The sequence below is a fragment of the Monopterus albus genome, unplaced genomic scaffold, assembly GCF_001952655.1.
Source record: "Monopterus albus unplaced genomic scaffold, M_albus_1.0 scaffold150.1, whole genome shotgun sequence".
NCBI classification, from domain to species: domain Eukaryota; kingdom Metazoa; phylum Chordata; class Actinopteri; order Synbranchiformes; family Synbranchidae; genus Monopterus; species Monopterus albus.
This window is the reverse complement of record NW_018128030.1, coordinates 895,147-906,300: the sequence shown is the minus strand read 5'-3', so window position 1 is coordinate 906,300 and position 11,154 is coordinate 895,147. Positions and strand designations below refer to the sequence as shown.

Sequence of the window (11,154 nt, the reverse complement as noted above, 5' to 3'; positions counted from 1 at the left end):
AGTGGTTGGTTTCTTGTAAAGATAGTGCAACAGTGAGAGATTTCTCTACTATGCCTTTGCTTGGATTCTTCCCCCGGTATCCTTTGGAAGGTTGGCCACTTACTCTGAACAAGGAAACCAACTGGAAATCTGTGGAAAAGGAAATGAGCATCTTTCAAACATGACACCCATGAGCACAAGGAACTATACTTGTAAGTTACTCATACATACCAGGATTATTTTATGAAAGTGCTCGATTTAATTTAACTTCATCCTCATCATAAACAAGTTGGTCTTACATTTCAAATGGAACAGTCTTCTATGTGAAGGAAAGGTGAAGGCACAGCCCTTCTCGACGGGGAGGAGGATTACAGGAAAGGTCTCTGAGCCACAACTTATCACACACTGTCCAGCCTCTGGGCGCACTCCAGTCTCTGCTGTGTGCGCTTCACGGTTCAGAAAATGGAGAATAAGATAAACGGAAGGATGGGCGCCATCAGTACTTCGATCGCTGATTCTACTGCTACAAGAGTAAGTGACTTGATTGAAGCTGGGTACAGTAATACTAAGTTGCCCACCGAGTCACATTCTCTACCTTGTGCAGCCTCCTCTGTGCGTAATTTTGGAAACGCCGACACCCTGATCCACGGTCTAACTTCAAGCGGTGACGGCGCAGTTTTCAAAGACTGTAACATACCAGATGGCTCACTACCTGTCAAACAGTTTTATGATCGTAGTGGTGAGCATCTGAAATGTGACGGTGTGCCATGGGAAGATTTAGTAAAAGCTCAGAGAACGAATGTGGCTACATCCGCCAGTTTACCAGGCGAAAGTTTAAGCCTCTCCACGACTACCGGAGCATGCAAATTCATCAAAGACGAAAACGAGCCTTCTATGATTATGGACACCCACTGTCCCAGTTTTGATCCATCATCGGAAATACCTGCTCTCGGCGCCTGCTGTGACACTGACCTGAAGCAGCAGCTGGGGCTGAGTGATGGAGAGCCGTCAAACTTCATGCAGTCAGTGGCAGGGCCGGGGCTGGAGGGTTCGCCAAACTTCCTGATCGACCTGAACCAGTCTGAACATCTACCGGGCCAGGTGAGGACTAATTTGTCCGGGAAAGCTGTCATGAACTTTGATAGCAAAACACACGCACACTCGCAACTGACAGTGTACAAGAACGAGGCTTCTCGCTGGCAGATGCAGACGTCTCCGTCTGATCCTCAGTACTGGTGCCAGACCGCGGTGGTACCCGAGACCCCGTTCACATCCAGCGGATACGATGGGCTCCAGAGCCTGTCCCTGTGTCAGAAGAACCCATCACCCTTCTCCGTATTCCCCAGGTAATTATTACTATCTAACTGATCCCACTGATCACACATAAACGTTGAATTTGACAACTTTGGATGCAAGTTTGGAATAGGTTATGTTTGTGACACAGCTGGAGGTAAAAGGTAGAATCACAAGTGAGGATTTTTGCCAGTGCACAACAATAAGAGGTTTGTGAGTCAATTAAGTTATTTCTGAGAACAAAACAAGAACTAATTTATGCCATCTGAAACAACCACATACAAAACAAATCTTTGCCTCCTTGGTTTTCCTCTGAAAAAGTTGTTTTGAGTTGTTGCTTTGAGCAGAAAATCCTTGAAAAATGGTTTAATATAAAAGGTCTTTAAGATTCCCTGTCTTTATCTTACTTTGCAAATGTGGCAAAAGGCCCCTTAAGTTAGCTTTTAATTCAGTCAATGGTTAGGCAAGATAATCATTCATTTAAGAACAGATAGCACAATTAAAACATTTTGTTTTTGCTGTTGGTTTTATAAGAATCAGGAGCAGATGTTTAAACCCTTAATGCTCTTTATTCCATGCTCTATACATTTCACAATCAAATGATATGTTTAAGGGAAGTTGTGGTTTAAAACATGCTTAAAGATAGACTGGACCTGATTGCATTTTTTATTGTCTTTAGTTCACAGAGGCGTTCATCACTGTGTGCTTTTGTTGTTTTTCAGTATGCCACCTCAGAGACAGTGTGTGATCTGTGGAGACGAGGCATCTGGTTGCCACTATGGAGTCTTAACATGTGGGAGCTGTAAAGTCTTTTTTAAAAGGGCAGTTGAAGGTGAGAAAAGACAGACATGAAACTGTTGAGTGCGAATTCCCAAACAGTTTCAAGCCAGTTGATGTTTTTCATTTTCCCCTGTTCTGTTCTGTTTTTATGTGTAGTTGCTATACACAGTACCACTATACACGCTGTTTACGTGATAAAAATGGTTGATTTTTAGTGTACATGCAAATAAATCACCTTCTAGACTAACTTATTTTATTTTTATTTGTCACTGTTCTGGAGAAACTAGAAGATAAAAAAAACCCACTAAAGACAACCTGTAACCAAATAGTAATCTCTGATATCAGGTATCTACAGTGAATGATGTGACACATTGAAGGGGAGTTACCACGTCAAATTGGACTGACCTTCTATGGAAGTCGTTAAAGGCTATTAACAACAGTATCACATTGACCAGTGTTCACTGTGTTCTTCATCTTGGACTTGTTTTTCTTGTTATCTTTCAGTGCGATATAAAAGCCACTGTCTCACCATGGTCATGTCACTCTGTCCTCACAGCCTTGCCTTTATCTAATTTTCTTCCTTAGATCTCTTCTCAAAAGGCTGTGTCATTGTGGAGTGGAGTGGAGTAGACATACTAATATAGTTAGGAGCCCCTTCAACTCTTCTTCCTTTTCATTATGTGCCTCACCTCCTTTGTATATATTTGAAAATCAAGTTCTTTTAAAATTCTGTGCACCCATTTATTCAACAGGCCATCATAGCTATCTCTGCGCAGGACGAAATGACTGCATTGTGGACAAAATCCGGAGGAAAAATTCCCATTTGTTGGATTTCCTTTTGCACAGAGCTGAAGCACACAGATAGCAAACATGAAACTGCTGGGTTATGTAGCTCCATGTCACACTCTGAAACAATGGTTAGTATAAAAGCTTCAAATTGATCAGATCAAAAAGGAAACAGTGAATTCAAATTTAATGGGATCCTTTGCAGGCACAGGTATTAAAAGTAAAGCAAAAGTAAAGCATTAAGCAATTTTACCACTTATGTTGTAAATTTACTTGGCATGAAAAGAAAACCACTGAAGCTTTGTGATGTTTTATGTGTTTAAATTGTGCTTTTCATCATTACATTTACCACACCTTATATACTTATCAAAGGCAGGAAGCTGAAGCGTTATGGGGCCCTGAAAGCCTTAGGTTTGGTCCCGTCCCTGATGTTCCAGTCCCACTTGGCCATGTCCAGTGACAATCAGGCCCTGAATCCCATGCCTTGCAGAGTAGGCATCTGTGAGGTACAACTCAACCAACAGATCGTCGGTATCCTGGAAAACATTGAACCAGAGGATGTGCATTCTGGTTATGACAACCCTCAGCCGGATGTTCCCCATCTTCTGCTCAGCACTCTCAACCATCTGTGTGAGAAACAGCTGCTGTCCATTGTCAAGTGGTCCAAGGCTCTGCCAGGTAACGGCTCTCTGCAGGTCAGGGTCACCCATGTTGCTGCCGCGAGGATCCACTGGCAGGTCTCCCTGAAGGTCTCAGCATTAAATCCTGACTAAGACAGAAGGCTTTGTAATGCCGTGAATATCAGATATGAGAGAAGTGATTCTACATAATATAAGATCAGTTGTCATGAGAAATGTTAAAATGCAAAAGATTATAAAATCTTTGGCAATAAAACTGTTAGCTTAGCCACAACATTACTAGAAAACCAATGTGGTGCACTGCTGCATATGATGGTACACAGGTTGTATCCACCGACAAAGAAAAAAATCACAATGGAACGAGAAGCTGACAAATTAAATATTCTCTAATGCAAGGTTTTATTTTTGTTCTAAGGGTTTCGTAATCTTCACATCAACGATCAGATGACCCTCATTCAGTACTCATGGATGAACCTGATGGTGTTCTCTCTGGGCTGGCGCTCCTTTCAGAATGTCAGCAGTGAATTTTTATACATCGCACCTGATCTGGTTCTTAATCAGTAAGTATCACTTATCACACAGTCAATTTGAGTGGGCTTCTGATTCATTATCATTTATAATTGAGAGTAGTAGACTTGACACTAATGCATTATTTTGTCAAAGAAACTATTTTGGATGGAAAAGGCCATTAAGGTCATTAACTGTTTAAAATGTTTGCCTGCCAGGGACCAAATGAGGAGATCTCCAATTTATGAACTCTGCATGGCAATACAGCTTATCCCTCAGGAGTTTGCAAAACTTCAAGTTACTCGCGAGGAGTTTCTCTGCATGAAAGCCATAATATTACTCAACACAGGTAAAGAGAACTTCCTGAAGCAGACACTAGATGACTCAGTTGTTTACCTTATGTTGTTTGAATTAGAAACACTCAGTAAACAGTGCTGCAGAAAAATGTGATGCTTTGATACTAGAGTCGAACAGTAATGGAAGTGCTGTACAGGGTTAATCGATCTTGACAAGATTTCTTTAGTAGTTTTATAATGACTATTATTAGCAGCATGGTATTTCAAAAACAATGTCCGTTACATGTCCTATGTGTTTAGCTTTTAAAACAGAATAACCATTTAACATTTTAAAGTACTAAACGTTTGTAGAATTTATTTATTTTTTTAATTTATGAGTGTTCTGTCTGCCCTCAGTGCCTCTTGAGGGACTCAAAAGTCAGGCAGCATTTGAAGAGATGAGACAAAGCTACATCCATGAGCTGACTAAAGTGATCCACATGAAGGAGAAGGGCGTGGTGGCCAGCTCACAGCGATTCTACCACCTCACCAAACTGCTGGACTCCATACATGAAGTAAGGTCCCTTGTAGAGCTGAGTACCACAGAGGTACTTCTTGTGCTTTGATCTAACTGCTGCTTCACCGAGACAAACCTGAATGTCTTTCTTCTGACAGATAGTGAAAAAGGTCAACCTGTATTGTTTGAGCACCTTCCTCCAGGCTGAGACCATGAGAGTGGAGTTTCCAGCGATGATGTCAGAGGTCATTGCCTCCCAGCTTCCCAAGGTCCTGGCGGGCATGGTGAGGCCACTCTTATTCCACACCAAGTGACGATGCCAGCACAGACACCGCAACTGTGCGCAAACACATTGTGACTGGATTATTATTAGCCTTCACTAATACTTTGCCATATTGCCTCTAATGCTGTTAATGAGGTGAACTAGAATGAACAGGTTCTTTAAAAATGTTTCGAGTAGAGAATTATCTCGAATATTATAAATTCAGAGGGATCAATAAGTAAACTCCTGTGTATGATTCTGTTGTATCGACCTTTTCCCATCCTACAACTTGTGTACAGACGGTACTTACAATCTCTATTTTTTTGTACAGAAGCTGCAAAATGAAAAACAATAGAATATTTGGTGTTTCTCACCAAGATTGTATTCTTAATAAATGAGAACTGCAGGAGAGACAGAATCCTGCCACTTAAACACATAAAACTCTTAGTATTATCAGCAGAGACTTTTGGGAGGAGAAACTCAGAAGATAAATATTTTTAAAACATGTTTTAAAAAACTGCATGTGAGCTTCAGTGAATGAGAAAGAACTCAGCCTACACTGCACAATGTCCTGTGACCTTTATTTTATACAGTAACAGAATGTGGATTTTAAAGTCTGTATCCAGACTAACGTCAAAATACACAGACAGATGTTAATGGGATGCATGTGGCAGATGTAACTCAAGTGTTAGTTCACAGAAAAAATATCAAAATTTCACAGCATTAAGAAATTCTTAACTTTTGGAACAGTGTTTATATCTTTACAAACAAGTAATCACATCTTCCTTGTCCTCTGGTCGAAATTTACATCCTATCCTACTGAAGTTAGTTAAGGTTTTTTCACGTTTTGTAGCTAACATACAAATGGACAAATGGGACATAAAAACTAACTTGACAAATGTAATAAAAATGTGCAATAAAAACACATTTTCATTTAGCTATGATGTGAAGCAACTTACATTGTACTAGAGCAGAAACACACTACTTGTCGGTCTGATAGCTTTTTCACAGAAAAACAAAGCCATGTCAAGAAGTAGGGACCCACAAATTCAACTGTATTTCATTCCCCCAGCAGTTAATACAATTAAACTACATTCTCAATACCGATTTTGTTTTATATGTTGAATTTAAAGCTCCTAACTGCAATGAGCTCAAGTTAACTTCACCATCTGTGAAAAGATATTTGGACCACAGGCCTAATAAATCACATTGTTTATTTGTAGACCTGTTTAGGCACATTCAAGACACAGCAGATGACTGCAAGGAAACAAGCTTACCATATAAAAAAAGCATATGAAATGTTACATATTCAGGATGTGGATATCATTTCTGTGATATGCCCCCGCAAATTATTATTCCTCCAGTATTGCTGTTAAAGGCCACCTCACTTTGTAAATGGAAAAGAACATCTTGATCTTGGCAAATGTGAGATCTTAAATACCTTCCTAAATACTTTTTTCAGCCACTACAGAAAGTCTAACTGTGAAGTAATTATTTAATTTGCATCATTTAAAGAGTTATTATATTCTTTTTTTTTAATGAAATCCCTTTGTTTTAAAAAATATCTTCTGAAATACTATTACTGAAGTTACATTTTTAGATAATTATGGAGTCTGTATTTTGGAAATGTTGTGAAAGTAACAGGAAATTAAATATTAAATGGCATCTTTAACACAATTTAATCAGATATATGTCTAGTTCTCTGTACTAGTACACCAGTGTACCAGTGAATACAGTACCACAGCTGGCATTAAAGGCTCCACCTCATGAATGTAGCTTTCATGACATTATTAGAAAAGCATTCTTACATATGGCATATATTTTGTGATAATTTATAGTACTACACACTTAAAGAAGTAAATATTTTTATTAGTATCTACAGATGAACACATGAGCATTAATGTACAGTATTGCATAGCTAACCAGAAAGTGCACTGCAGCAGGGAGCAGGTTCAGTGCTCACAGGCCAGAAACATGGAAGCTAAGGTGCAAACATGTTATGCCTTTTCTAGTAGACTAGACTGATAACCTCATTTTAAATCACAGATGAATCAATTACATATAATGCCATATGTTTATGAAAGTACAGATTTCCATTAACAGCCTCTAGTTGAATAGGGCTAGTTGTTTGCCTTGCCTGCCTTGGGATCTGAAGCAGAAAGGGAAGCACGGTGGTAAAGTACACAGCAACGTTATATGGTGTTTCCCCAGCTACCACATGTCGAACCCTAAGTTGTTCCCGATGACCAGTGCAGCGCTTTGCAGGGACAGAGCTGCCATCGGTATGTGTGTATGTGAGTTGGCGCTGCAGATGCTACCTTCTGTACTGGAGACAAACTCCATGTGTGTGCAACATACTTGGCCAATAAAAGTGATTATCGTTATCACTGATGAGAGTGTTAATGGCAAGTTAAAAGATAATATATTCCTGAGAATAAATCTTGTGAAATGGGAAGTGATTGTTTTGCGATTCCGTAATACTGACACTAAAAACATCAGTGCAGTCGATGGCTAATATATTTACTTTAAGCAATAACATCATACCTATTTCTTATTAAATTCACAATTGCTATAGATTCCCCTAACATTATAGTCCAAAAATATATACCTCCTTTTCTGTAATGACTTCATTGTGAAAACTTCTATCATACTTATTGACCTGCTTCATTTCTGCTAGAAATGCATTAATTGCAGGAATGTCTGCGACCAGCAATAACAGGAACATTACAACAACGATTAACTGCATCTTGCAGTTTTCACCCCCCCAATGGATACCGTGAAAAAACAAACAAACAATGTTTACCACCTGTTAGTGGAAGACAACATAATTCTCAGGGATTAAACCTGTTTTTCCTTCGTATGTTGCTTGGAGCCAGCCTGGTTCAATAGAGGGGTAGACTGTAAAACAAAAAGAGAGTTAAGAGAAGAGAGGAACATATTGTTGATTTAGTGAAACCTGATCAGATTCACTGAGCCTGTATTTGGTTACATTATTTCTCAGGCTGATTAGTGGCAAAACCAAAGCTACAAAAATACTACTAGGAATAAAAAGCTAACATTTATAGCCAACTGAGGAAGACTCAGTCAGATTGCTCTTCTAATCCAGTGTGTACAGGGTATTTCAGCAGGCTTGAAAGCAGCATTGCTTTGCCTTAATCACACACATACAACATAAACAAAAGGTTAATGATTGCTGTGATGCACCAAGATGGATGAACAAGAGCAGCTTTAAAAACTCAGCTCACAGCTCAGACAATCTGGCAAAGATCTGCTGAATCAGGACGTAGATGAAAAAGGCCTGTAAATGTGGAGAGCAATAAAAGTGTTCTGCTTGCTCATAAATGGAAGGGAGCGTTTGTTGAGGTTCTTGTGTTTGGCTGCTTCCTCTGTTTGCTGTGTTCACTGGTGCCTTGCATCACTAGGTTACAGTGACCTGCCTGGAGTGTTTGTGGGCCAAGTCATCTCTTCAAGGAAAGGACAAGAGGAAATGTGTAAAAAAAAAAAATGTGGATCTGGATTTAAGCAATGCATATGAGGGTGTCAGGCTAACAGCTAATTTATTTTATGCCTCTACATAACACTAGGAATTAGCCAAGTCTCTGCTGTGTGCTGCCAGTACACAGCAGACTGCATGTGCACACTGTTCCAACATCCAATCAGCCTACAAGGAGACATGTGCTGTTGTGAGCACTTCTCCAACAAACTATCAGCTGAATTATACAATGGCCTGCCCGTGTTCTAGCTCCACTCACCATTAGAGAAGTGTGCCCCCTGGGGGAAGCTGAGCTCGTGGCTGTGCTCCGCCTCACAGGAATACATCGCCTTGGCATCTCTACAAAGACAACAAAAAACAGGCAATGTCAATGCAGATCTGAAGAGATTAGAGTAGGATGAATTAGATTAGTGTTGTAGATGAAGTTTTATGGCACCTTCCAAGTGGAACAGGCTGTGGTGAAGAGGCATTTTCAAAAAGCAGTGCTCTGGCAGCAACCCTGGAACAACAAGAAAAACAACAGCTAACTACATAAACAGCTGAAAAATCTAAATGTTTGGTAGACTGTGCCATCCTAAGACGCCTCAGAGCTACTGTAAATTCACACCTATCCGGCCTTTGTGTCCAAAACCAATCTATACACTTTCTCTTAGCATTGCCAGCGTTGCTCATTGTTTAGAACAAGGTGAAAGGTGTTACAACACAGTATCGGAGATTTCCTTCCTCCAGGTGGTACTGAACTGATTTAAACTATATAACAAGGCTGTACTTGACCCTGAATGTCAGAGTCAAAGGACAATAGAGCCTATGGCAAGCTGGCTGGATGCTATACAAGAAAACTACTAGAGAGACCGTGTGACTGGCTTCTCAGACATGGCAAGCCAAGCAATCTATTTTTCCTGTGAGAGTGTAGACTCTTGCTGGGTCACATCAACCCCTGAGCAAGCATAGTGCAATTAAAGCCAGCGCTCCCACCAGAGAGAAATAGACATAAATCTCCTAACACATAGTTATCTGATTTTGGAGGCCTCTCAATGCTTAATGCTCTTAAACAGAATGAGGAGGACGCTGATGACTCAGGGAGGGGAAGAGGAGGGAAAGAAATGCTGCTGAATCTATGTCTTCAAGCCTTACTGACATAATTATCTTGCTATGCGCATAATACTGCACACATTGTTCTTTATATACTGTAAATATATTGCTTTCTCAGCAGGAGATCTGTTTCTAATACAACGTAATAATGTTCTCAACAAAGACACGGTTACAGATGGTGATGGGTGCTCTTGCTCTTGTCCATCTGATTTATTAGTCGGCCCAAGTACACGATAAGATTTCATAGATGTTATTACAGAGCAGTTGATATCAGCATTCATTCTAAAACACCTACACTGAGCCAGGTCTTTGGTAGCCATTGCTGGTTGATGTATCCATCCTGCGGCGGATCGCTTGTTTTCGTGGCAGGTCTGGGTGACCAGTAGCCTTTAAACTCTCTCTGGGCTCCAGTGTTGACAGACTTTGAACAGATCCAGAGCAGCTCCTACGACCTTGAGGGAGATGTGCAAATAACTTATGTTGAAGTTTCTCAAACACACACAACACTCAGGAAATGAGCCATGTAAACATTATTTTACTACTGCTATTTTAATGATGCTTTGAGGAGGGGTTTGGGATTCTTCAAACAATACTGACGTACCCATGTCTACATGAAAATAGGTCTCTGTTGTTCTAACTTCACCTACTCCCCACACTGACCCTGAGGATTTCCACATGTTGCTGTAAAAAATGAGGGACAAAATACACTGTCCTTGTTCTCTGTAAAAATGTCATCCAAAGTTTGTTTGAGGCCCGAATGTAGTTTCAGCTGACCCACTAAAGCTAAGTCAAGTTAGCATTTTTCAGCATGTTGTTATTTTACCATTGTTTAATCTCAAGCTGTGCTGAGAGTTGTCTCGGACATGAGATTTTATAGCCAAAGTATTTTTGCAGTTTGTGATTTTGGGACACCAGCATAACCTGCTCTTGGGTCTGGATTATATTTGTGTGTACGTGGATTTCCAGCATATCTTCTAGGGTCATATAATGTTTAGGTGGTAACAGCACTTCCACGCAACTACAAGAATATATCCCTCCACTACAGCTCGGTGTGGACCTACTGTCCTGGGACATGAAAGGGGAAATGTGTCTTAAATAGAGTGCACCTTTAAAAATATTGACTCAAATTACCTTAGTGGGACAGCTGAACCTCAATTTGAGCCTCAGACAAACTTTGGAGTGCAGGTTTACACAGAATGAAAGTGATATGTAGCAGCATTGTGTGTGGAGAGCAGGAAAAGTTACAATGACTAAGACCTATTCTCATGTACAAATGGGCATTGCAAGATTGTTTTAAGACAAACTTGAGAAATCCTGAAACAATCCTTTAAATCACTGGGGTACCCACTGTCAATCTTTGAAATAGAGGAATAATCTGTGTCAATAAAACTAAATGGTTTGTGGAAACTGACCTTGAAAAATACACTTTCATGAGGTTTCTTTCCGGTTCATGGGGACTACCACATGAACTACTGCTAGGAGCACCACTGAACTAATGACAGGTAAACTTAACTGGCATTACTTGATGACTG

The 11,154-nt window shown here is 40.1% G+C and overlaps 2 protein-coding genes across 3 annotated transcripts in view; one reads left to right on the top strand and one right to left on the bottom strand.

Moving 5' to 3' along the window:
* The first annotated feature begins 64 nt into the window (after window positions 1-64).
* Window positions 65-7,489, top strand: pgr (progesterone receptor). Of its 2 annotated transcripts, XM_020614778.1 has the most exons (8): window positions 65-1,325; window positions 1,995-2,104; window positions 2,805-2,873; window positions 3,193-3,516; window positions 3,892-4,036; window positions 4,202-4,332; window positions 4,676-4,833; window positions 4,934-7,489. In XM_020614778.1, the coding sequence occupies exons 1-8, from the start codon at window positions 442-444 to the stop codon at window positions 5,087-5,089; spliced, it is 1,977 nt and encodes a 658-aa protein (XP_020470434.1). In that variant the 5' UTR covers window positions 65-441; the 3' UTR covers window positions 5,090-7,489. The 2 variants fall into 2 exon arrangements, with proteins under 2 accessions (XP_020470434.1, XP_020470433.1); XM_020614777.1 differs by lacking the exons at window positions 2,805-2,873; window positions 3,193-3,516 and having other exon boundaries at window positions 68-1,325.
* Window positions 7,490-7,580: 91 nt separating this feature from the next.
* arhgap42b (Rho GTPase activating protein 42b) overlaps window positions 7,581-11,154 on the bottom strand; it is a 59,361-nt gene continuing 55,787 nt past the window's right edge. The window contains exons 22-26 of the mRNA XM_020614761.1: window positions 10,754-10,794; window positions 9,918-10,111; window positions 8,967-9,029; window positions 8,790-8,869; window positions 7,581-7,935 (exon numbers count right to left, since the gene is read on the bottom strand). Coding sequence (XP_020470417.1) covers window positions 7,847-7,935; window positions 8,790-8,869; window positions 8,967-9,029; window positions 9,918-10,111; window positions 10,754-10,794 — 467 coding nt within the window. The 3' untranslated portion in view covers window positions 7,581-7,846. The remainder of the gene's footprint in view (window positions 7,936-8,789; window positions 8,870-8,966; window positions 9,030-9,917; window positions 10,112-10,753; window positions 10,795-11,154) is intronic.